General features: G+C 42.9%; 2 protein-coding genes across 6 annotated transcripts in view; one reads left to right on the top strand and one right to left on the bottom strand.

Annotated features, from left to right (window-relative positions):
• LOC137544085 (solute carrier family 26 member 10-like) overlaps positions 1-13,599 on the top strand; it is a 78,364-nt gene extending 64,765 nt beyond the window's left edge. Inside the window, exons 15-18 of the mRNA XM_068265148.1 lie at positions 1,659-1,738; positions 2,659-2,713; positions 7,369-7,475; positions 12,365-13,599. Of these exons, the coding sequence (XP_068121249.1) occupies positions 1,659-1,738; positions 2,659-2,713; positions 7,369-7,475; positions 12,365-12,403 (281 nt within the window). The 3' untranslated portion in view covers positions 12,404-13,599. The remainder of the gene's footprint in view (positions 1-1,658; positions 1,739-2,658; positions 2,714-7,368; positions 7,476-12,364) is intronic.
• A 2,161-nt stretch (positions 13,600-15,760) lies between these two features.
• Positions 15,761-27,322, bottom strand: part of B4GALNT1 (beta-1,4-N-acetyl-galactosaminyltransferase 1) — a 223,828-nt gene continuing 212,266 nt past the window's right edge. For all 5 annotated transcript variants that reach the window (XM_068267426.1, XM_068267423.1, XM_068267424.1 and 2 more), the window contains exons 10-11: positions 24,519-24,756; positions 15,761-20,529 (exon numbers count right to left, since the gene is read on the bottom strand). In XM_068267426.1, coding sequence (XP_068123527.1) covers positions 20,324-20,529; positions 24,519-24,756 — 444 coding nt within the window. In that variant the 3' untranslated portion in view covers positions 15,761-20,323. The remainder of the gene's footprint in view (positions 20,530-24,518; positions 24,757-27,322) is intronic.

The following is a 27,322-nucleotide window of genomic DNA, read 5'->3' as shown; positions in this document are numbered from 1 at the left end:
TTTGTTTTATTTTTAAGCACTTTTGAGCATTTTTAAGTGTTTTTTGAGCGCAGGCGCTTCTGCAATGATTCCCTATGAGAGTGTTCACATATGAGCGGTTCGATTTTGATCCGCTCACCAAAGCGCTGCCTGTACCATTTCCAGGGAGATTTGCCTCAATGGAAGGTATAGGGAAATCGCAAAGTGTTTGAAAAAGCGCTTTGTATAGCGATTTCCCCAGCGCTTTTATGAATAAATACATTGTATTTATTCATTTCTGGGTGAAAGAGATCACTTCCTGATTGATGTCAGTAAGTGAAAAAACGAATCGCTCTGCAAAAGCGCTTTACAAAAAATCTGTAACACGCAGGTAAGCGACGGGAGGCGCTACAAAAAATTGCAAAACTGGCCTCAGCAATTGCAATTTATGTTGTGAACAAGGCCTTAAACATTTTGTTATTATGATTAATGATTTATTTAGTGCCATCATCCTCTGTGGCGCTGTATAGAGTAAGAAACAAACATGGGTACGTAAGAATACAGACAGATTGGTACATAAAACAAAGGTGGTAGCGAATATAATTGTTATAGTGATAAATATATTGTGATTAATAAAATGAACAGCAACTTACACAAATGGGCGAGAACCCTGCCTTTGTAAGCTTACAATCTAAAGGAATACAAAGGAATCAAGTGGTAGGGCAATACAAAAATATTAAATTATTACAATTATAAAAAATATTAAATATTGCAAATTAATATAGTTGATGTTATTCCCTCTGCTCCTCTACCTGGTAATGTTTTGTAAAGATTCCAGTGTTAAACGACCAAATAACTGACACCTGATGACTGATATCGAGGTTTTATTATTTTCTGCAGTTACCTTTTCTTTAAAGGATACCCGAACTGACATGTGACATAATGAGATAGACATGTGTATGTACAGTGCCTAGCACACTAATAACTATGCTGTGTTCCTTTTTTACTTTCTCTGTCTGGAAGAGTTAAATATCAGGTATGTAAGTGGCTGACTCAGTCCTGACTCAGACAGGAAGTGACTACAGTGTGACCCTCACTGATAAGAATTTCCCCTTTTTATCTCTTTCTTGCTCTCAGAAGCCCTTTTCTGCTAGGAAAGTGTTTTAATGTTTGACATTTCTTATCAGTGAGAGTCACACTGTAGTCACTTCCTGTCTGAGTCAGGACTGAGTCAGCCACTTACGTACCTGATATTTAACGCTTTCAGGCAGAGAAAGAAAAAAAAGGAACACAGCATAGTTATTTATGTGCTAGGCACTGTACATACACATGTCTATCTCATAATGTCACATGTCAGTTTGTGTATCCTTTAATGTACTGCAGCGAAGCAAGGCCTAAGTTTTCCAGTTAAACCACCAGATGGAGCACTAAGCAACTGTTATTGCAAATGTTATTATTACTTGTGATCTTTATGGTTTCCCCAACAAAAGAAAATAAATAAAAATACTTAACTTTTTTTTTTTTTTAGTACAGTACTAAATCAAATAAATTATAAAAGAAAAATACATAAATGAGAGCATTTGCAATACATTCTCTTTAAATAGAAAAAAAGCTTATAAAACCCCATAAATTCACGCGAAGCAACCAAATATATACAGTAGTTATGCAGAAAATATATTTTTTTTTTTTTTTTTTTACAGACACAGAAATCAAGTCCCTTATCATCGACTGCACTGGTATAATATTCATTGATTTTGCAGGAGCCCGCCTGTTTATACAGGTAAATTACTTTATTCTACACAGAATTTTTTTATCTATGCCTACACCTTAACTTGTGTTTACTTTGTATATTCATAAAAAATGAATGTTATTAAAAAACATATGAAAATTATTGAAATCTCTTTGCATGCAGGATGATGGTTACATTTTCTCCTCTGCAGTTTAAATAATATATATGTTTCATATTTACAGATTAAATATTACAAATTATTAAATGTGGCACCACATCAAAAGGAAACTTCCAAACCACTTTTTATATCTATCGAAATTTCGGTGCAAATAAAAATAATTAAAACAAAAATCTGATGCAGATCAGTTCAAACCTTTTGTGCTACACTTTCTAGTATTACAGGTAGGAGAGTACTAAAGACACAGAAAAATAAACCCACATCCTGAATAACTGAGCAGCCATAGCCTAATTCTTGCCGATACGTTTCTCACAGTATATTAGACCACAGAGATAGAAATATGATACAAAATAAATCCTTGTTTTTCCTTATCTACATTCCTGGATCATGGTGGATCCAAGATGGAATCAGATTTGGAGGAGTGCAAAAAATATCTCACTTAAAAATTACAGTCACAATGTTCTACACAAAGTGACCTTTCAGTGAACATGTAGAACTGCTACACAAGTATGTTTTGACATTTAAGTTTATGAAATGTACATTTATTTCCAGCTGCCTGGTCTCTCTAGCACAGGGAATGAGATTTAGGAAAACAGATTTTGCCAAAAGGGTTGAGGAGGGAATTACGGTATTTTTTTAAATTATATAAATGACTACACACTGCTAGCATGTAACTATTACAAGGTTTATTGGTGATTACAGTTTTTGCATCATTTATGTATTTCAGTGAAAGTAAATTTTTTTGCATAATTATTTTTTTTGTAAATTAATTTTTTAAAATGTGTGTATTCAGATGTGTATGGAGTGTCAGAAGGCGGGGATGCATTTGCTGCTTGCTGGATGTAATGGTGAGTGGTACAAATGCTTTTATCATTTATATCTAGAACAGGGATCCCCAACCTTTTCGGGCCCCGGGACCGCTTTCCAGTCCAATCACTTCTTCAGGGACCGGGGGGCACGGCGACGAGGGGGTTTCAGCAAATGGGATTGGGCAGGGTGTGGTGTGGGCGTATGGAGAACCATTGGACCTCTAAGCAACCACACTCGGACACCGATGTTCTCCCAGTATTAGGTAGCCCCCTCCCCAGTTTAGATGGCTAGATGTGCCCCCAGTGTTATGTAGCCCCTTCCCAAGTATATATAGTTAAATGTACCCCCAGTGTTATGTAGCCCCTTCCCCACTTTAGATAGCAAGATGTACCCCCAGTGTTATGTAGCCCCTCCCCGAGGTTAGATAGCTAGATGTACCCCCAGTGTTATTTGGACCCTTTCCCAGTTTAGATAGCTTGATATGCCTCCAGTGTTATGTAGCCCCTCCCTGAGGTTAGATAGCTAGATGTAGCCCCTCCCCGAGGTTAGATAGCTGGATGTACCCCCAGTGTTATGTGGTCCCTTCCCAGTTAGCTAAATGTGTCCCCAGTGATCTGTAGCCCCCCTCCCCGGTTAGGTAGCTAGATGTGCCCCCAGTGTTATGTAGCCCCCTTCTCAGTTAGCTAAATGTGTCCCCAGTGATCTGTAGCCCCCCCTCCCCGTTAGGTAGCTAGTTGTGCCCCCAGTGTTATGTAGCCCCCTTCCCAGTTAGCTAAATGTGTCCCCAGTGATCTGTAGCCCCCCCTCCCTGGTTAGGTAGCTAGATGTGCCCCCAGTGTTATGTAGCCCCCTTCCCAGTTAGCTAAATGTGTCCTCAGTGATCTGTAGCTCCCCTCCCTGGTTAGGTAGCTAGATGTGCTCCCAGTCAGCCTTACCACCGTGAGTCTGGCATCTTCTATCTTCTTCTTTCAGTAGTGCAGCATGCAGCAGAGTTTTTCAGCATCCAGCTATTCAGAGAGAGCACAACGCTGTAATGAGAACAGCGCCACCTGCTGACACTCTGCTGCATGCTGCTCTGCTGGAAGAAAAAAAAGAGAGAAGAGATTCACGGACCGCCACAACACAGCCCACGACCGGCAGTGGGCCGCGGACCGGTGGTTAGGGACCCCTGAAGAACACAGGAGGGTTATATATATATTTTTTAATTCTTTGACAGGTTTGTAATAAAATGTATGTGTATTAAAATTAATATAAATATGGGGTGACATGGATTAAGCGTACAGTAATGCCTAGTGTCTCTTTAATATTGACTTCACAGTAAATTAATATTTGCAATGACACAAATATGCTCTATAACACAAACACAAATCCATTCTAAAGTCTGCTTCTCAACTAATCCATCTCTGTACCTATTCCTCCCTCTCGGTCTGTCCTGCTGCCACTCATTGCCCATACAAATCATGGAACTCCATTAGCGATGGTTCGAACCTCAGATTTTCGGTTCGCAAACCTCGAAGACGAACTTCCGCAAAAGTTTGGTTCGCGCAAACTTTTGCGAACCGCAATAGACTTCAATGGGGATGCGAACTTTGAAAACTAGAAACATTTATGCTGGCCAGAAAATGATGGAAAAGATGTTTCAAGGGGTCTAACACCTGGAGGGGAGCGTGGCGGAGTGGGATAGACACCAAAAGTCCCAGGGAAAAATCTGGATTTGACGCGAAGCAGCGTTTTAAGGGCCGAAATCACATTGAATGCTAAATTGCAGGCCTAAAGTGCTTTAAAACATCTTGCACGTGTATACATCAATCAGGTAGTGTAATTAGTGTACGGTTTCACACTGACACACCAAACTCACTGTGTAACGCAACGCAAACAGCTGTTTGTGTAGTGACGGCCATGCTGGACTGGTGCACACCATGGCCAGAGTGCAGGCCGTGGTGGTTTTCAAGCCCATATGGTCGCCGGGCTGAGGTAGCTCAATGACAGAACAGTGACTGTCCAGCTTATCGAATTTGGTCTGTCCACAATGAATCAACGGCCTTATTATCTCGGGTGTGCCCCCCCCCCCCCCGAATTGAGCCAGCGGTCATTGCTTCATTGTGATACGCAAGCCCCTTCACCGCGGCAAGGTAACGATCACGAAGGGGAATTGACACATGTACATGCCCTTTGGTTTTGTTGCTGCAGTGCAGTGCAGCCAGAGAAATTAGGCAGGCATGTACACGCACCCGGAAAAAAAAGGGCTAAGGCAAGGCGTTGGACTAAGGAATGTCTGCATGTCCGACATCACCATGAGATCGCTAGAGCGTCCTGTACTTGCCTGCGTGGTCATGGGAGAAGGATTACTGGCAGTGATACCTTTATTCCTTTGTGCTGTGACATCACCCTTAAATGCACTGTAAAGCATAGTTGCAAGCTTGTTCTGCAAGTGCTGCATCCTTTCTGCCTTCTGGTGATTTGGAAACATCTCCGCCACTTTGGGCCTATACCGAGGGTCTAGTAGCGTAGCCACCCAGTAATTGTCATTCCCCTTGAGCACTGAACAACAGGTGGGTATGCAGTAATTGGTATTACTAATGTGCACCTGCCTGTCTCACACACACACACAGTTAGTCACTAAATGTGCTGGGCCTGGCAGTGGTACAGTAGGAATTACCACGGCTGTAAATGCAACACAAGTGTCTGTGGGACACACACACACAAAAAAAAATAGATCACAAGAACAACATTAGCTCTCAAAAGAGCTGTTGAGGATTAGGAGTGCTTTTTAGCAATAAGATCAGCAAGAAGGAGCAAGCTAACACGCCTATCACAAGAGCCTAACTAAGCTTTCCCTATGTCAGCAGCAGCAAGGTTCTCTCCCTTCTCTAACTACTGCAGCCACACGAGTGAGTGAAATGGCTGACGCTGCCTGCGTTTTATAAGGGGGGGGGGGGTGGCTCCAGGAGGGAGTGTAGCTTGATTGGCTACCCTGTGCCTGCTGACTGTGATGTAGAGGGTCAAAACTGACCCTAATGATGTAGTATAGGGGGCGGGTCGAACCACCATAAAGTTCACGTTCGATCGCAAACGCGAACCACTGAAGTTTGCGTGAATACGTTCACGGGCGAACCATTTGGGCCATCTCTAAACTCCATATCAAACTTTAATTGGGTCCTCATGCTTGTTGTGACTCCCTTCTCCATAGCCAGGTCTGTAGGTTTGACTCTACCATGGTTAAACCCTTAACTTCCTGAGCGTTACGTCAGGGGGTTTTGCTAGCCTGTGTCCCCATGCTTAATTTATTAGATCCAACGGCTGCAACAGGTTTAGCTAGCACCAGGCTAGCTAGTATAGGTGGCCAGCACGCCCCGATCACCCCCATCCAGCACTTATACATTACCCAGCCTGGTTCCAGCGATCGCTGCAGCCTTCCCACACAGCTACGGTCTTCTCTATGGGGAGGATCGAACATGATGTCACGTCGTCTCCGGCGTTATGACGTCATGCGCAGTCACAATCCTCCCCATAGAGAAGACCGGAGATGTGCGGGGAGGCTGCGGCGATCGCTGGAGCCAGGCTGGGTAATGTATTAGCAGCTGGATGGGGGGATTGAGGGCGATCAGGGGGTGTCGGCTACCTATACTTGCTAGCCTAGTGCTAGCCAAAGCTGTTACAGCCATTTGATCAAATAAATTAATCATGGGGGACTCCTGAGGCTAGCGAGCGGTATGCCCGGCACAGTGTCGGGCATACCGCTCAGGAGGTTATTAGCCCATGGCCACTCATCTGTTAAAGGGAAGGTTCGGGGAGGGTGGGTAAAAAATAAAAATCAATTTCCACTTACCTGGGGCTTCCTCCAGCCCGTGGCAGGCAGGAGGTGCCCTCGCCGCCGCTCCGCAGGCTCCCGGTGGTCTCCGGTGGCCGACCCGACCTGGCCGGCTGCCAGGTCGGGCTCTTCTGCACTCCAAGGCCCGGAACTTCTGCGTCCCACGCCGGCGCTCTGACGTCATCGGACGTCCTCCGGGCTCTACTGCGCAGACGCAGAACTACTGCGCATGCGCAGTAGAGCCCGGAGGACGTCCGATGACGTCAGCGCGCCGGCGTGGGACACAGAAGTTCCGGGCCTTGGAGCGCAGAAGAGCCCGACCTGGCGGCCGGCCTGGCCAGGTCGGGTCGGCCACCGGAGACCACCGGGAGCCTGCGAAGCGGCGGCGAGGGCACCTCCTGCCTGCCACGGGCTGGAGGAAGCCCCAGGTAAGTGGAAATTGATTTTTATTTTTTACCCACCCTCCCTGAACCTTTCCTTTAAGGGTCAGTGTGTATGAGGTGTGTGATTGTGAGTGGTTATCTGGCCAGATAGGTGGCTGTGGATGGAAATAAATCCATTTTATACAATTCTATTCATATTCATTTTCAGCAAATAAATTTGTGTGAAGATTGGTTCACTGGCGCAAGACATTTTTTAAAATATATTTTACTGTCTATGGAAGTGGGTAGGCGTAAGCCCACGGTTGCTAAGAGGCAATTTAGTGTTTTACTTTCTAATACTGTATAAGTTATTATGACCTTTTCTGATTGTGTCCTACGCCTAGTTATAGCTCAGTATTAATCTTTCTTAATAGTATATACACGTTTTTGAATATGATTTGAACCTAGTAAAAAGACATTTCAATAATTTGTGAACTTACAGTGACTTTTATCATTGCAGCAAAAGTTCTTAGAATGCTGGTGTCCATCGGTATCATGGACCACCTCAAAGAAGAGCAAGTGTTTGTTACTGTGCATGATGCTGCATGCTATGCTGAGCAAAATATGGTAAGGGATGAGGTTTTCCAGCAGTGTTTAATTCCTCATCCTTGGAATGATATGAATTCATTGTGGCCTTGTTAAATTACTGACATGTGACCTTACTGTATATAAATTTATAGGAGTCTCGTTCAAGTGATAGTCCATTTTTTTCTATGATAGGCTGAGTTTTTTGTTGCTGTAATCCTTAAAGCCACTTCAGATTCAGGATGTGAATTTCACATCCTGCAAAGCCCCGCACATGCAAGCGCTTGTCATCACAACTTGTGCATCCATTTAAAAGTAAATGATTGCTGCTGTAGCAAAAGCAGCGATCATTTATTAAAAGTTTTTTTTTTATTTTTTATTTTTTTTAAAGTTGATTAAAGTGACAGTGCCACACTAAAAAAAAACAATGTTTTTTCCTGTAGTAAACTGTCAACCCCTATCTAATGAACCCTCTGTGACACCCCTATTTGGCCTTAAAGGGCAACTGAAGCCAGAGGGATATGGAGGCTGCCATATTGATTTCCTTTTAAGCAATACCAGTTGCCTGGCTGTCCTGCTTATCCTCTGCCTCTAATATTTTTAGCCATTGACCCTGAACAAGCATGCAGCATAGCAGGTGTTTCTGACATTGTCAGATCTGACAAGATTAGCTTCATGCTTGTTTCTTGCATTATTCAGACACTGCTGCATACTAATAGACCAGTGAGACTACCAGGTAAACGGTATTGTATAAAAGTAAATAAATATGGCAGCCTCCATATATTACTCCCTTCCGTTGTCCTTTAAGATTCACGGACACCTGTAACAGCTGCCGCCCATAGCTATCAAATGTGAATGCTAGGGCAACAGTTTGGGGACCCAACACTGTATAGATGCATTGCTGTGCTGTTCCCTAGAAATGTATTTGTACAGCACTGGGGGTCCACAAACTGTGCACCCTAGCAATCGCATACAATCGCTACAAACACAAAGGTTGAAGATAATGGTACCCTACAGGGGTTGGACAAAATAATGGAAACGCCTGACATTTTGGCATCATAATCTTTGAACATGTTTTAAGCAATCAAAACTTGACATGTTAAAAAATGTGTTTATTATTTTTGTTATTTGATATGTTTAATTAAAATATCTGTAAAAAACAATTATTTAAACAAAAGTTGGTTATTATTTATAAAAATGGCAGATCTCTACATTTTGCATCCACCATTGCAGTTAGTACCTAACTGAAATGAACTATGCTCACGCTAGTTAGTAAGCAAAGCCTGACCTTGCTGGAGAACAGGTTTCATAGCTAAAGGTACTGGACAAGATGATGTAGGTTTGTCTCCATCTGAACCTGTTAGGGTTAGTGGCGGATGTTGGACATCCTGTAGGATACCGTTTTAGGAAATGTTCTTGACTATATCTTAAATTTTAGGAATTCCCGTTTAATCTTTCAGTCATGTATAGTTATGTGATATGCAGTGTCATATAATTGTTTGAGTTAAAATATGTTCACCATGATATGACTATTGTACTTGCTTGTTACTGTAAATGCAAAACTATGTTGGAAAACTGTTCTTCCTTCTTTACCAAAAATCTTTTGATTGAAAATAAAAATGGTAGATCTCTCAGACTTTCAAAGAGACCAAATTGTTGGTGCTCATATGGCAGGTGCTACTGTAACAGAAACTGCCCGAATGCTTGGCATTTCAAGAGGTACTGTCTCAAAAGTAATGACTGCCTTTGAAAGAGAAGAAAAAACATCCTCAGCAAAGCACAGTTGTGGCCGAAAGTCGAAGCTGTCTGAGAGAGACTGTCGGACTCTAAATCGAATTGTTAGAAAAGCTCAAAAGACCACGGCTCCTAAAATCAATGCAGAGCTAAATGAACACCTACAGAACCCAGTTTCCACAAAAACTGTTCATCGGCAGCTGCACAAATTTGGATTCCACGGAAGAACTGCAATTAGAAAACCTCTGCTCTCAAAGAGAAATGTTTCAAAGCGTTTAGAGTAGTGTAGAAACCATTAGAATTGGTCCCATGAGCAGTGGAAAAATTTGATTCTCTCTGACGAATCATTTACCTTATTTACGACCTCCGGCCGAGTAAATGTTAGAGGCAGCCGAAATAAGCATTTCATCCAGACTGCCTTCTCCCAACCGTAAAAAATGGCGGGGTTTCTGTGATGATCTGGGGTGCTATTTCTTGCAAATCCGCCGGGCCAATGATTTCCTTTCATGGAAGAATTAACAGCCGAGACTATTTAGGAATTTTGGGCGACCAAGTTCATCCTAAGGTTCAAGAACTGTTCCTGGAGGGGAATGCCATCTTTCAAGATGATAATGCCCCAATCCATACAGCTAGAATTGTTAAAGAATGGCACGAGGAACATTCTAATGAAGCGGAGCATCTCATCTGGCCACCACAATCCCCAGACTTCCACATTATTAAGCATTTATGGTAGTTTTTAGAGATTTAAGTAAGAAATCGATTTCCAACGCCATAGTCTCTAAAAGAACTGGAGGGTGTTTTAACTGAAGAATGGGCGCAAATTCTTTTGGAAACAATTCACAATTTGTATGCATCAATACCTCGGAGCATTGAGGCTGTAATGGCCGCAAAAGGATGACCTACACCATATTAAAATATATTTTGTTGATTTTCAAGGTGTTTCCATTATTTTGTCCAACCCCTGTACATTTCCATTGGTTTGTTAATGGACCAACGGGGAGCCTTGGAGGGATATTTAAAGATGCTTAGCTGAGTAGGGTAGTGTGGCGTGTGTCGCGGAAGGTGTGTGATTAACAACATTAAAGGACTTTATATGTAGTTGTGTTTTTATTTACATTTTACTCTTTCTGGAAATCTGGTAAGGGGCACGCAGTACTCACTTATTTCACCTGGGGAGGGGGTAGGCATCTTGGGGTCCCTTTCTTAAAGGGGGCTCCCAGGTGCCACCATGAAACCCCCCCCCAGGATATTCTCTGGTCCCACCCACTCCTGGGCACCGGAGGTGGGTAAGAGACCCTTGTCCATGGATTGGACAAGGGCTCCAGGGGAGAGGGGGAGGCTTAGCTGCCCCTCTCCTCCAGAGTCCCCCCCCCCCCATACCATGGACTATGTGTCCTGGTATAACTCAGGGTGCAGAGCCTACATGGGGGACAACGGGTAAAAGAGGCTCGAAAGGGAGGACCCCACATTTTTTTTTTATTTCCCCCAAAATCAATTTTTTTTTTAAATACATGTATGTTGTTATGCAAGTATGAATGCACGTTATGACTAATATATGAGTGTACAATGAAAGTATAATTAAAGTTTAAAATTATGACTAATTTTGTGTAATACACAAAATTACAACTAAAAATCAGAATTGAAGCATTAACCCATTCCACTCATAATCGAAATTACAAGTGTAATAAAAATTACGGAAACATTTTGTCGAAATTGGCCTTGCTGTTTGGTTGGCTTTGAACAAAAATGCTTTGCTTGGGTGAGATTTTCTACTCCTTCCAATGTTGAAAGTTTGACTGAATCAACAAGGGGAGAATCACAATGGCAATGGTTACCACATCACTTATAAATAGACCTGAAGTAACTGAGCAGTCAGTCACAGTGACTGATAAGAGTGTTTGGGCCAGTGGAAAGCCACCCAGTTCTGATCCATTTATGAGTGACAAATCAGCTGTTGCCATGACGTACAGTATCACTAGGAGGCGGAAAGGAGTGGGAGTGAGCCATGCAGAACTACCTTACACTCTGCACTGGAAAATCAGCCAGGTAGCGTATTTTTTTGGACCATAAGACGCTCCGGACCACCAGACGCACATGGGTTTAGAGGCCAAAAACCAGGGGAAAAAATATATACTAAACCTGATGCGTCCATAGTGTAGGGGCATCTTGTGGTGCTTCTTAGTAATCAAAACCATAACCGAACATCCAAGATATCTCAGATCATTGAAACTTTGTTTTATGCTGATGAAAAGACATCCAAATGAATCATGTTAAGTAGTAGTTCAGAAAGCATCAGTAATACACCCAATTAACAAATGCAGGGTTCTTGGTTGATGAGCTCATCAAGAACGCTGCATGGAGGGAAAGAGAGAGGAAAGGACCCCAGACAAAGCAGACCCATTAGGGCAAGTGCAGTGAGCGGGGGAGACACGAGATTCCGTAAACTAAGATGGTGGTCTCACTGCACAGGTCTGGACTTCCACATACAGGATGTACCATGCTTCCACCCAGCATGGGAAGTGACTGCAGCTGCTGCTGATTGGTGCCAATAGCCCTGCGGGTGGGACAAAGGTACTGCTCTTGGACCAATCACAATCCCTCCACCACCCACACCAATCAAGGAGGGGGGATTGTGATTGGTTCAAGAGCTGTGCCTTTATTTCACCCGCACGGCTATCGACACCAGTCAGCAGCATCTGCAGTCACTTACTAAGCTGGGAGGAAGTATGTTGCATCCTGTATACAGACACCGGCTCAGACAGGACAGAGGTACTTTCCCCACTTGCTGCGGCCCTACATTCGGACTATAACATGCACCCCCCCACACACACCCACACACTTATATATATATATATATATATATATTTTTTTTTGGGGGGGGGGGGGGGGGGAAATCAGTGTCTAATAATGTATACTAATACGCAGGTACCTAACAATAGGTACAAGGTTCTAAAGGGAGTTTCAACCCACTTTAAGCCTTGCACACATGCTCTATTTAGGTCTTCCTGACTGTGGATCAATCATAAGAATGATGCTGAAATTGAAATTAATTTGGAGCCAGTTTTGCTCCTTTGCAAAATATGTTGAAATTATTAAAAGTTGCCATTTTGAGATATTAAGAAAATGTTTTTCTTAAATTCTTGGCTTTCTTACGGTTGCCTGAACAGATGTGCCTTTTATTGTATTTTCTCTCACAGGATAACCTCATAAGTAAAAGTCCAATGGTGTGGGTGTGATGGTAAGAACAGAAGCCACATGGGGCTGGACACTGGATCATTTCAGACATACAGCAGAGCACTATGAGGATCTGGCCTGGAAAATAATTCATTTTTCCATGAAGCCTTTTGAAGGTGAATTAGGCAAATGAAGAGAGACAGAGCACTTACTACCATTCCAAATGGACAGAGTTGCAGCTTGCACAACCTGAGAGTACTGCGGACCCAGATGTCTCCTTTTTATAATTCACTGTTGAAGACACCATACATGATGTTTATTTAAAAGCCTTTATAGAGTGGATCCCTCGGCAAGTCATCACTGTATGTGAATGTTTTGTACCCTTTATTATGTCATTAAAGGTGTGACCAGAACGGTCAACCTTCATCTGGATACAAAGAGATGTAACTACTGTATCCTTTTTCTTCTCCATTCTTCCTCAGTGTTTTGCTCTCCCCCACCCCCAGTTTTCTTGTTGCCCTGTATACTGTACATATAAGTGGCCAGCCTTTGGGTTCTTGCTGCCCAATACGGGAAATGTTTGGCTGATGCGGCCAATACATGAAATACTGACTGTTTTCAGCCTAAGACCAGGCAGAACGCAACATGACTAAATGTGGCCAGGCAAGTCCCAAAGTGCCTTCCCCTTCCTGGGCTCTGCCTGATAAAGTTGCAGTGCTTGTGTGAACAGCTTAGGGCTCTGCAGGGTCACGGGAAGGCTTCAGCTCTAGCAGCTGCATGGGTTATGTGTGCAGAATAGAGAGGCAACACGGGGAGCTGCAGCCAGCAGCTGTGAACCTTTGGTCATGCTGTGTGTACTAAACGGAGGAGGCGGGCAGCTGCAGCTGACAGAAGAAGGCCCTGCTGTGTGCGAAGAGTGGAGGCACCAGAGAGCAGCAGCCGGGAGCTGAAGGTCCCACTGTGTGTGAAGAATGGAGGCAGCAGAGAGCAGCAGCTTCAGCTGAAGGTCCTGCTGTGTGTGAAGAATAGAGGCAGCAGAGAGCAGCAGCCGGCAGCTGAAGGTCCTGCTGTGTGTGAAGAATGGAGGCAGCAGAGAGCAGCAGCCGGCAGCTGAAGGTCCCGCTATGTGTGAAGAATGGAGGCAGCAGAGAGCAACAGCCGACAGCTGAAGGTCTTGTGTGTGCAAAACCGAGGCATCGGGGAGAGAATCGAGACTTGGACGGCCACATGTAGTCATGTTACGGTCTGGTTGGGCGAACTCTGAAAAAAGTCAGTAATTCATGTATTGGCCCCATCCATGAAATTTTTGCAGACAATACATAGGATTGCTGTTGAATAACACTTATTAAGCTATAAAAAAGGAGCAATATTGGGAGGTATGTTATTTATTACCGTAATGCAATCTAAATACATTAAGAAATCAAGTGCCTAGGGGTTATGTTTGAATTTTGCATAGGGTGCAGTGATTTCTAATTACTTGCCTGTTAATGTTAAACCGTTGAAACTTGATCTATGTTGTGTATTTTACTTTGCACTTGTGTATTCCTTCTTTCTAGAAAAAAATACAAAAATTAAAAAAACAAAAAAACGTTTGTGCTTTCCCTCATTTCAGACAAGGCATGGTTTCCTGCCCAGTAGGAGTGTCTGTGCTGCATATGTACAGAATGGTTCTGTCACAGCCACCAGTGTGTAGTGGAACGTCATATAGACATCCCAGCTATCAATGTATGCAGTAGAGATGAACAAAAAGAAAACTTGCTGTGTTAGACGTTTGCTCGCTCAAGTAAATCTATGTGGCTTTCACTGCTGGGTGATCTGCAATGGTTTTTGCTTCAGTGAAGTTAACTATGAATGGAGTGAGTGATGAAGGCTCCTAAGGATTTTCATTTTTTTCAATCTCAAAAACTGCTGATAGACAGCTATTTTTTGTACTATTAACTCCTCCCTCACCATAGACTTATCTTTTTTTTACCTGCAAATTTGTAAATTGATCAATAGGGCAGATAAATTGCTCATAACCCTCCATTTCTGCACCATTCTCTACAGGTAATAACTTCTTGCTGGCTGGCGTACTTCAGTTATTCCGCTTATCACAGTTTAGTGAATATACCCCCATGTCACTTCAGATATGCTTTACTCATTTCACTTATCATGCAGAAATTTGCCTTCTTGAAACAGAAGGTATTTGCAATAATTCAGGTTGGAGTGAGTATATAATGTCTCCCACAATGCATCACTGCTGACTATGCAAATCATCCTTTTATGTCCCTGAAAGCTAAAAACACTTCCAGGGCTACTGGAATGCAACGATGTGTCAGCTTGTTAATAATACAGAACCACAATAATCCAACATGCATACAGACGGTTTCAGACTCATCAGCACATGGCATGTATTAATGTGGCGGGAATTGAAACAACCAGAGTAACAGATTGCCCAGCAAGCTTGTGGTGAACCAGAACCTCTAGGAGTGATTAAAGATATAAAGGACCAAAAAGCCCTCTGACTTACCGTATATTCCGGCGTATAAGACTATGCGTATAAGACGACCCCCCCCAACTTTTCCAATTAAAATATAGTTTGGGATATACTCGCCGTATAAGACTATCCCTCTTCCAATGCACACCAAATAAAAATGCATAATACAAACATCATATACAGGTGCTATGTATGAACAGATACTGGAGCAGTACTGTATGTGGTACCCAGTATATAGGCAATTGACTGGTTGGATTGGTCAACTATCCCTCTCCCTAAGTGGATTGCTCAGCTCTCCCTGTATGGAAGAATAGATCCCGCTGTGCCCATAAGACACGCCTCTTTCACCCTTCTGGCCCACCCTTGTATCCCATTTACCTCCTTCTCTACCTCTCAGATCTCGCACAAGCGAACCTGCGCCGCTTCACTACAATCCTCAGCAGCGAGATATGAGAGGCGGTAACAGGATAGGGGGTATCACCCAGCAACAATGACACCTGGCGTATAAGACGACCCGACTTTTCAAAGGATTTTTAAGGGTTAAAAAGTAGTCTTATACGCCAGAATATACAGTATATGCTATGCAAAACAGAAATTTTCCATCTTAAAACAGAAGGTATTTGGGATTATTCAGGTTGGAGTGAGCTTCTGCGGTGTCCCACAATGTTTCACTGCTGAATATGCAAATCATCCTTTTATGTCGCTAAAAGCTAGCCACACCTCCAGAACCGCTGGAATGCAGTGATGTGTCAGTTTGTTAATTGTACAGAGCCACAATAATCCATCATTTTACTTATTAAGGAGTGTGTTGCTTCAGATAATCCCCACTTACACCCTCGGATAAAGAAGTGTTGTACAAAATAAGCACAATAACATGAGTTGTAGAAATTTTTAATTTTAGTTTTTAAAATAATTTATATGAACATAAAACAGAAAATGTACAAATATCTACATAAAGCAAAAACTATAACGCAACTGTCAAGTTTTCTTGCAGGAACATACAAAGTTGTATTTTTCAGTGCGTCACAAAACAAGACATTTTGTATTATGGTACAATAAGTTACAAAATTAAACCAATATTTACTACAAAGTATGTCTGTTGCTGCATGATTGTTCTGTGTGCTTGTCTGACATAGTGCAATGTACACTGCAGGGACCATCGGCAACCAGAGAGCTAGCTGATTTCTGATTGGCTGCTGCAGGCTACTGCATAAAACAGCCCTAGGCCCAATTGTATACAAGTCCAAGGAAGATTATTTTCTTGAGTTTAAAGGTTTGAAAAGGGAGGTGTTATTCTAATAGACCACCCCACACCCATTGCTATGTTCCAGCTAAGTGACCCTTCCCAGGCATTTCCTCTTCCTGTACTGTAGTTGTAAAGCATGTGATCTGCTCTCTATCATGTGTTTTCGGATTCCTATGGCAATATTTCCTCAAGCGGTGAGTGTATGAAAAATGAAATTTGTTGTCTGGGGTCAAGCTTTAAATACAGCTGTGTAGGCAAGCACACATAGCAAGCACTGCATGTAAACAAGTATGTATATACTCTATGTACTGTGTACAGTGTGTTACCTTTTATTATCTAGCACATTCACAATTTGTGCAGGTTGCGGAGACCTCATCATGGAGCTTTTTAGTTGGTGTAAAACAACAAACGGCAAATTCCGGCCATGTCATGATAATCTATTGACACCAATGGTTCTGTGGAATTTATACAGAGCTCACATTATCCTTTTTATCATTGGTCCTCTAAATCACATTAAAAAAAAAAAAACTAAACTAAACTAAAAAATGCTACTTACACTATTTACTTTATACAAGACACAGGGCCTAAAAGACACTCTAGGCCTCGTCTGCTAAAATTTTGACATGAGCTGGTATACATAAGTAAATGAAGAATGGGTCAATTAACCATTTCAGCCCGCGGGGATTTTTCACCTTATACATCAGAGCAATTTTCACCTCCCATTCATTTGCTAATAACTTTATCACTTCTTAACCCCCTTGCCGGTTATCCCAAGCTCAGCTCGGGGTAACCTGCGTAGGAAGATTTCTCAGGCCCCGCTGGGCCGATTTTCAAAATGTTTTTTCGTCCTGCACGCAGCTAGCACTTTGCTAGCTGCATGCAGTTTCTGATCGCCGCCGATTCGCCGCACCGCCCCCCCCCCTCCAGACCCCTTGCGCAGCCTGGCCAATCAGTGCCAGGCAGCGCTGAGGGGTGGATCGGGATTCCCTCTGCCCAGTAGGAAATCCCGTTCTGAGTGGATAGGGGATGCCGCTTGTCAGCGGCTATCATGTAGCGAGCCCTGGGCTCGCTACATGATTTTTAAAAAAAATGGTGCCCCCTTGCCACCAGAATTGGAACGGCAAGGGGGTTAACACAATTTATCTATATCTTGTTTTTTCCGCCACTAATTAGGCTTTCTTTGGGTGGTACATTTTGCTAGGAATTACCGTATTTTTTTATAAATGCATTTTAACAGGATTAATAAGAAAAAAATGGAAACATTTCTCAGTTTTCGTCCATTATAGCTTTAACCCCTTAAGCCTAACTGGCCGAAAATCCTCGTCCAGTTAGGCTGCGCGCAATCCCGTGGGGGCTCCCGTGCATGCTCCCACCGCCGGCCGTTAGCCCAGCGATCAATGAAAGGGAGTCACCTTGAGTGTTTTTTTTTTCTCCTCCTTGTGCTTCTCGCTAACCGGAAGCACAAGGAGGACGCACAATCCCGAGGGTTGCTGAAATGTTACACATCTGCTGTTACAAGCACCTGCAGTATTTATGCATTTTAATAAACGGTTGTTGTCCTACATTTACTGAAAATGTTATTGCTATGGAAACATGCATGGGGCTAAAGTAGTACGTAACATTTCATCAGCTCTTTTTATCCATTTGCGGACTGATGCAGTTGAAATCTATGTCCTGCATGTGGCAGCGTGGATCTGACATCAATCATCCTGCAGTGCAGTTACGCCACTGCCTCCATTTTCTCCCTGCCATCTCTATGACGGTAGAGCTCTGTGAGCCGGTCAGGAGCAGTTTTCATTCGCTCCTGGCCCTGCCATCACTGTAAGCCAATCCCATTGGCTTACATTGATTGACAGGGTCAGGAACCAATGAAAGCGGTTCCTGACTGGCGCATATCGCTCTGCCGTCAGAGACGGGAACCTTCGGCAGGGACAGAATGGCAGATTATTGCGGCAATTCGTTGGGTGGCAGCATTTTACCATACTAGCAGTCTCTGGTCCTTAAAGGGTCAGAGACTGCTGGTACGGAAATGGTTAATGAATCAAGGTTTTCAGGCTCACGTATGCTGTCCAGTGTTGTTCTCCAGCTGAGGAGGACCTGAGTTGGGCCTCTTTTCCACGGGATGTGTACTGCGCATTGTAGAGCAAGAGACACTGCCTGCTTGGAATTTACCCTTTCCGATTTCCATGGGTGATCGCAAAAATGGATTGGAAAGGATTAAGATAAAGGAACTAATTCAATTCGCTTTTTCTCCTAAGTTTCCTCCTAGGTGATATTTTCACACCTCATCAATAAAATGCCCTTTAATGTTAAGCATGAAAATATTTTAGATGCTTTTGACAATACTTTTTCACCAACTTTTTGGTTCTTTTTCAGCTGAAGTGCTGAAGTTATTTTAAACAGAAGATGAAAAATGATCTCCTAAGAGAAAACTCAGGAGAAAAAGTGAATTGAATAAGGGCCAAAGTCTATATTCAGGTACTCTAAAGGTTAAATAAGCCATAGAGCTGCAGAGTAATTTTCCTTTGGAACAAAATTGCAAGACGCTGGAATTCACGGACATGGATTCTGTCTCTGAGTCTACACTGACAGCTTGAACCACCCTCTCCTCTAACCAACATCAGGATCCTGGAAAGGTCATTCAGCCCCTCACCATATACCCTTCCATTCTCCATGTAGTTTTCAACCAGATAGTTCAGAGAGTGTTCTACTGAACAGCCAAATATATGTCAAGCAGAAGCTGTAAAATCTGAAAATTCAAGGGGAGAATTCAAATTCCCAGAGCATTACCCGGCTGGTGCGATCATACATATATTCATAAAGATCTTAAAACTATTCTAATGGCTAAATAGGTAACTTCCTGAGCACCATGAAACTGGTGCAGGAGACTGGAATAAACAGCCATTCCATTTACTTTCCAATTACATATTTGTCTTCTGATGAAGACCAGTGTAGTGTAAGCAGCCAGTGTGTTAGGTGACCAGCAATCCATTGTATACAGTGCTAGCGTGATCTCTAGCATTCACTCAAGGATTCCAACCTACTCACAGCTTCCTTTACCAGTGTAGGCAAGTCAGTGTAGCCAAGTCACAAACAAACAGGCACAAATCTCTACACAAGTCATCCAGCCACACGCATGAGACTGTTGTTCCATCTCACTGAAAACAGGTGGTTCCTATGCACTCATGTACGTTGTAAACAAGTGTGAAAACGTACAGAAGGTGGCAAGGGCAGGAATAAAGACCAGTGACACTTGTTTAAGGTTTACCAGGGAAGCTGGCAAGGCAACAATCAGATCTGGTAAGAATAGCAGATTTTACACCCAGGAGTATGCAGAAGTCTAATAAGTGTTGGCAGCTAGAACTAACGGAGGAGATTGGAAAAACACGCAGACATACTCACTTCACACAAACAGCACACCGTTCAGACCTACACTGGCAAGTATACAAAGCTAATGCTAAACATCATGCTCACACACAATTCACTGCAAGCTGTAAAAATAACCGTGATATTCGCCTGCAATTCTGATGTCACAATAAACAGAATGACTGTTAATTCAAGTTCACTTGACACTGTACAAGCGACAAATTGGCTCAGGTCAACCCTTTACAGCAGAGGATCACTATTACTAAGGTCATAAAATGTATACCACATCCAAATCTCGTGGCAACAACACAAAGTCCACTAGTCCGGACTCATAAGACTGTGCGGATTTGGCATAGCAGCAAATGTATTCACCTCCTGGAGGATCTGGTATCACACAACGTGCTACGTAACGAGGTTCATTTGATTCCTCCTGTGCAAAGGTCTTCCTCATAAGATCCACTTGTTAAAAGTATCTAGCAGCATCTTTACTGATTGGAGACCTGGCTGTTCGTTACTTTGCTATAAATCTGACGTAATTGAAACTAAAAATCTAGCTGCTTCACCGGTCTGCGAGATTCAAGGTTGTTAGCATTATCATTCTTTAGAGGTATTTATTTCAGGCAACATCAGAAGCTTCAATCGTTATTGGCTCTTCTGCAGGGAAATGTGACATCACTTCCTGACCGTCCCAAGCCACATGTTCTTCTTTGCTTGCAAATGTATTTCATGTTATATCCCTTGTAAATCTCAGTTCAGTGAGAATAATGGCTGCACAGTGCAGCACAATTTTTGGAAAAGCCAAAGTTTCTTCCATCAAAGCGTATTAACAATATAAATAATTCCCTCATTAGAATTCCCATGTTTATTACCGGTTCAGAATCAGAAGTCAATCTTTCAGTTTCCGGTCATGCACTTGAAGCGGTTTTTGAAGTAAAACAACTCATGTGCGTCATTTCTGGGTGAATTGGGATAGCGAAATTTGGAGTATTCTTTATCAGTTTGTGTTTGGGACCAGGGAAGGTGGATTTTTGAAGCATGGTCAACAATGACATCATCACAGGAGCCTACGTGCAATTCCTGCAGCCCATCGATAAAGAATTCTGTAAAGTAAAAGAACAGGCATGTATTATGTTACACCAAGCAAGGTTCTGAACTAGTTCAGTATACATATGCAGACTAGCTCTGAATATAACCATTGCTACTCTCACCTTGAAATTCTCAACCCATTGCAATGACACATTCAAAAAATCTGGTGTTATTAAATCATAGTGTTAGCTGTGAGTGTGATATTTGGAAAAGACCTGTTTGGATTTTGGTGTATGGTGATGTTGGTACAATCTTGTACGGTACTAAACTGCTGTTAAAATAACTGCCGTTATCACATGATTACATTTGCGTGAGTTCCACACTGAGAGGGCTCCAGCTGATAATAGCAGGCAGCCACACAAAGAGCCCAGCACATATGTGCGTCGTTGCTGTAACGCGGGTTTATTGCCGTACAGGATTGTAGCAACATCTAGAGATAGGCAACATTTCATTAAGTAGCACCCCCCCCCCCCTTCCCCCCCTGAGCCCCCCCAAAAAATAAAAAATTGAGATACCATACTTACATTTTCCTGTCAGAAGTCAGTGTTAGCATACAGTACTTAACTATCTAATTATCTTTTACTAAAAGCATTATTATTTTATTTAGATTACACTATTCCTTACATTTTATTACGGTTTACATTGTCCATTTTTTTTTAAATATTCCTGACTGATGCCCTACAAAAGGATACCTGTAACTACCTTAAAAAAAAAAAAAGTTAAATACTCACCTATGAAGAGGGAAGGATCCCTTAGAGCCTTCCCGGTTCTCTCTCCATCCCCACGTTCCACTGCCAGCCCCCAGCAATCCGACTTGAAGCCTTCGGGTCTAGTCGGAAGGCTTCAGAAGAACTCGTGTCACCAAGTAGTTACAAAGACGGGCGGCTCTGTGCTGCACATGCGTGAGTGCAGACTCAAGTCTGTGCAGTACACTAAGCCTCTCATCTTCGGACGTACTCAGAGATCCGAGTTCTTCTGAAGCCTTCCAAGGAGACCTGAAGATGCATGCGGTGGGAAAGTTGAATGGGGGACAGCGAGGGAACGAGGTGAACGTGCGAGGACCAGGAAGGCTCTATAGGATCTTGAGCCATCCATTTTCTTATGTAAAGTATGTAACTTTTTAGTTTTTATGCAGCTACATGTAGCCTTTAAATAACCGGCTCCATGCTCAAGGTGTTACCACTTCCTGCATCCGCCATGTCCCCAGCAGCCTGTTATCAACGCCTTTTTATTCAGCTGCCTGCCGGGTGAAAATCCTCTCTTTTGTGATAGCTCATGGCTGAGAAGGAGCACGTTTTGACTGTGCATGCGCAAGTCCGCAAACCACACATGCTCAGTAACTGTGTGCATTTTCACCTGTTCAGCAGGCATGTCCGCTAAAAGGTATCACTTGTGCACGTCTGGTTTCCTTCATGCCTGAACGGATCTTTGTACCGGGCAAGCACAGTTTGTGAACTTTCACATACCCTAAAGCACTCATCCACAGCTACACGCACTTCTGCAATACAGCATTTATAAGTGCTCTGCTAAGCCGCCATGGAGGAGGCCAAAGGAAGAAAACGAAGGCTAATATTTAACCACTTCAGCCCACAGGGTTGTCCATTTTTTTTTTTTTTTGCATCTGAGCAACTTTCACCTCCCATTCATTTACCAATAACTTTATCACTACTCATCGCAATTAATAGATAGGCTTAAGTGGTTAATTGAAATATAGTGACATTCAGGTTCACTGTGGTTTCCTGCAATCTGCACACTGGTCTTGTTTAAAAGGAAATATATATGCCTGCCTCCATATTCCTCTCACGACAGGTGTCCTTTAAAGGCAACCTGAAGTGAAAGGAATGTATTTATTATTCTCTAATGAAGAAAAACAGACCCAGGAGCACCAATGTTGGCTTCCAAAGTTGAAGTGTGCCACGGTCCCACCCCAGTACCAAGGGGTCACAGTAATGAATAGCTTCAATGACCGGCACCACATGAAGAGTATTATAGCTCAATCACTTTATTCTGCCATCCAATCGCAACGACAGACTGCTGTTTCGACCATATCCTGGCCTTTGTCAAGTTGCAGATAACATACAAAATCACAGTGCTCATATCAAACATTATTTAGGAAATAAAACACACCCATAACATCCCACAACCAATCCCAGCAGCTGAACACAAACGGACCTGATGGGAGACTGCATAGCCGTTAAGGCTACCCATCAGTAACAAAAGTTCAAAAAACAGCCTACCAATGGGGAGCAGCGCGAAACCGCCGCTCCAATAACCGCCGCTTTTTTGAACTTTTGTTACTGATGGGTAGCCTTAACGGCTATGCAGTCTCCCATCAGGTCCGTTTGTGTTCAGCTGCTGGGATTGGTTGTGGGATGTTATGGGTGTGTTTTATCTCCTATATAATGTTTGATATGAGCACTGTGATTTTGTATGTTATCTGCAACTTGACAAAGGTCAGGATATGGTCGAAACAGCAGTCTGTCGTTGCGATTGGATGGCAGAATAAAGTGATTGAGCTATAATACTCTTCGTGTGGTGCCGGTCATTGAAGCTATTATTCTCTAATGAACAATATCAGTTGCCTGACTTGTCACCGGCCCAGAAAGACCATGCAGATCAGATGCTGTGACTCTGTTCTGCTTCCACAGTCTGCATGCTTATTACAGGTGTGTGACTCAAATACAACTAGAGCCTAAAGCACTGCATGACAGCCAGGCAACTGGCACTATTTATAAAGGATTGAAGATGGCAGCCTCCTTATTCCTTTCACTCCAGGTGCCCTTTAAAGGGAACCTGTACTGACTAAAATTATTTAAAATAAACACATGAGGTAACTTCAAACGAACATTACATAGTTACCTTGCCATCAGTTCCTCTCAGAAGCTTACCATTTTCTTCTGACAATGATCCCTTCCAGTTCTGACAACATTTTGTCAGAACTGAAGTAGATCAGTTGCTGTCAGTTATAGCTGAGTGGACAACTGATGTACCAGGTAATGTCCATGTTGCCTATGGTTTAACTGGGTGATATTACAGTTTAACAGTGTGCTGACCAGGAAGCCGTTATGGGATAATGGCCATTTTTAAAATGGAGGATGGAGAATTCCATTAATCACAGTGGACAAATGGGACGCAGGAGAGGAGAAAGAGATTGAGGAGTAGACTACACAAGAGGTAAGTATCACCTGTATATGGTTATTTTGACTTTTTATTTTCAGTTCAGGTTTTCTTTAACCTGATTAACGGATATATGAAGTGAACACCGAGACTTGTTGCTGCTCTCCACTATCCTCTTCAGTTTCATGATAATTTTAATCTATTCGGTTTGGATATTTAGAAAGAGTAACTGCTTACAGAGTTGAATGTATTCAAGCATTTGTATTGCAATAAAAACAGCAGTGATTATTGAGAGACAATAAAGTCTCTACAGCAGAATACAGAAAAAAAACCCTAAAAGACTGTTGAAAGCAGAAACAAGAATAGTCAAAAGTTTACTTTGTTTGGAGTTTCACTTTTGGGGATGATTGTGGATCAGTTGCAGATTACATAGACAGGGCGGGACTTTTGGAAAGGCCACAAAGGCCTAGTGGCCTTAGGCGGCAGTAGCCCAAGGGGGCACCTGCACAGGAAATGGTGTAGCTGCATATGAAAGTGAAGGCTGCAAATTGGGAGCAACACGTGAAAAAAGGGAAGCTGATGCCCAAGGGAGCTGTACAAAAGAGAGGGGCTGCATACATGGAACGGGAGGGGCGATGCTGCACATGAAAGGGGAGCCCTAACATACTTGGCCTACGGCAGTTATAAGGAAACTTGGCTCTCCAGTTAAGCAACTACAAATTCCACAATGCATTTGCCTTTATGAATCATGACTGTGGCTGTTAGACTCCTGCAATGCATTGTGGGACTTGTAGTTCCTCAAAAGCTGAGGAGCCAAGTTTGCCTATCACTGGCCTAGGTGCAGTAAAAGTATAAATCTGGCCTTGCATATAGACCTTACACTTACCTAAATGTGCAACTCTTGACAACCGTGGATCAAAGCCAACTTTCAGCATTTTTTCTGTTCGTGCCAAGAAGAAGTTGACGACACCATCTGCCACCACACAGTTTGGAAATCCCTCAATGACATGATGATAGCCTTGCTGAGTCACGAGACAGTCGCCTTCCTTGCCTCCAGGCTGGACACTGATCTTCTGGCGGTAAGTGGTAGAATATCCTGTAATTTCCCTCACAGCGCCACCTACCTGTAATAAAACAAGTGCATCAGAACACATTATTTACTGGTTATCATACAAGTAAGCATCTTGATAATGGAGTTCTGAGGTCAAACGGGGGGACATTTATTCTAGGCCATCACCTGCTGTTCATTACAGAAATGGTAAGATATTAGGGAAGTTATTTCCTACAGATGGTACAGAGATTTACAAGTCTGCTGCACCACTGTGCTCTCTGGGTCAAAATAAAAACAAGCTGATTTAACTGTAAACTTAACCACTTAAGGACCGCCGTCCTAAATGAATTTTACCTCCTTTTCTTGTCACTAATACAGCTTTCTTTTGGTGCTATTTGATTGCTGCTGCGATTTTTAGTTTGTATTATATTCATCAAAAAAGACATGAATTTTGTAAAAAAAAAAAATGATTTTTTTTACTTTCTGTGCTGACATTTTTCAAATAAAGTAAAATTTCGGTATACGTGCAGCACGAAAAATGTGGACAAACATGTTTTTGATAAAAAAAAAAAACCCATTCAGTGTATATTTATTGCTTTGGGTAAAAGTTATAGCGTTTACTAACTATGGTGCAAAAAGTGAATTTTCCCATTTTAAAGCATCTCTCTCATTTCTGAGCACCTGTCAGGTTTCATGAGGTGCTAGAATTCCAGGATAGTATAAATACCCCCCAAATGACCCCATTATGGAAAGAAGACACCCCAAAGTATTCACTAAGAGGCATGGTGAGTTCATAGAAGATTTTATTTTTTGTTACAAGTTAGCAGAAAATGAATTTGTGACAAAAAAATAAATTAAAAAAAGTTTCCATTTCTGCTAACTGGTGACAACAAAAAAAATGAAATCTGCCATGGACTCACCATGCCCCTCTCTGAATACCTTGAAGTGTCTAGTTTCCAAAATGGGGTCATTTGTGGGGTGTGTTTACTGTCCTGGCATTTTGGGGGGTGCTAAATTGTAAGCACCCCTGTAAAGCCTAAAGGTACTCATAGGACTTTGGGCCCCTTAGTGCACCTAGGCTGCAAAAAAAGGGTCACACGTGGTATCGCCCTACTCAGGAGAAATAGTATAATGTGTTTTGGGGTGTATTTTTACACATACCCATGCTGGGTGGGAGAAATAGCTCTGTAAATGAGATTTTTTTTACACACAATTGTCCATTTACAGAGATATTTCTCCCACCCAGCATGGGTATGTGTAAAAATACACCCCAAAACACATTATACTACTTCTCCCGAGTACGGCGATACCACATGTGTGACACTTTTTTGCACCCTAACTGCGCTAAGGGGCCCAAAGTCCTATGAGTACCTTTAGGATTTCACAGGTCATTTTGAGGCATTTATTTTCTAGACTACTCCTCACGGTTTAGGGCCCCTAAAATGCCAGGACAGTATAGGAACCCTACAAGTGACCCCATTTTAGAAAAAAGACACCCAAGTTATTCCGTTAGTAGTATGGGGAGTTCATAGAAGATTTAATTTTTTTTGTCACAAGTTAGCGGAATTTGATTTTTATTGTTTTTCCACAAAGTGTCATTTTCCACTAACTTGTGACAAAAAATAAAATCTTCTATGAATTCCCCATACACCTAATGGAATACCTTGGGGTGTCTTCTTTCTAAAATGGGGTCACTTGTGGGGTTCCTATACTGCCCTGGCATTTTAGGGGCCCAAAACCATGAGGAGTAGTCTGGAAACCAAATGCCTCAAAATGACTGTTCAGGGGTATAAGCATCTGCAAATTTTGATGACAGGTGGTCTATGAGGGGACGAATTTTGTGGAACTGGTCATAAGCAGGGTGGCCTCTTAGATGACAGGTTGTATTGACACTGAAGTGCAGGAAGCGCCGGATGTTCTCAAATCGTGACCTGGACATGGCAATTAAGTCGTACCAGCAGTGATCAGAAAAAAAATTTCTGTCACTGCGGTGGGGCGGGTGAGGGTTTGGCCGGGTGATCAGAAGCCCGCAGGGGGCATATTAGGGCCTGATCTGATGGGAAGCAGTGACAGGTGGTGACAGGGGGTGATGGATAGGTGATCAGTAGGTGATTACAGAGGAGAATATATGCAAGCAATGCACTGGCGAGTTGATCAGAGGGGGTCTGGGGGGTAATTGAGGGTGTGAGCGGGTGATTGGGTGCCCGCAAGGGGCAGATTAGTGTCTGATCTGATGGGTAGCAGTGACAGGTAGTGACGGGGTGATTGATGGGTGATCAGTGGATGATTAGAGGGGAGAACAGATGTAAACAATGCACTTTTGGAGGTGATCTGAGGGTGGGTCTGCACGCAATCTGAGGGTGTGGGTGGGTGATCAGGTGCCCACAAAGGGCAAGTCAGGGTCTGATCTGATGGGTGGCAGTGACAGGTGGTGATTGACAGGTGATCAGTGGGTGATTATAGGGGAGAATAGATGTATACAGTACACAGGGGGGGGGGGGGAGGGTCTAGGGAGGACCTGAGGGGGGTGTTCAGGAGCCCCCAGGGGGCAGTTTAGGACCCAATCTAAAAAATAGCATTGAGATAGTGACAGGGAGTGATTAATGGGTGATTAGGTGCAAACAGGTGTCTGAGGGGTG

Source organism: Hyperolius riggenbachi, chromosome 2, assembly GCF_040937935.1.
Source record: "Hyperolius riggenbachi isolate aHypRig1 chromosome 2, aHypRig1.pri, whole genome shotgun sequence".
Classification (NCBI taxonomy): domain Eukaryota; kingdom Metazoa; phylum Chordata; class Amphibia; order Anura; family Hyperoliidae; genus Hyperolius; species Hyperolius riggenbachi.
This window is presented reverse-complemented; position numbering and strand designations above follow the sequence as displayed.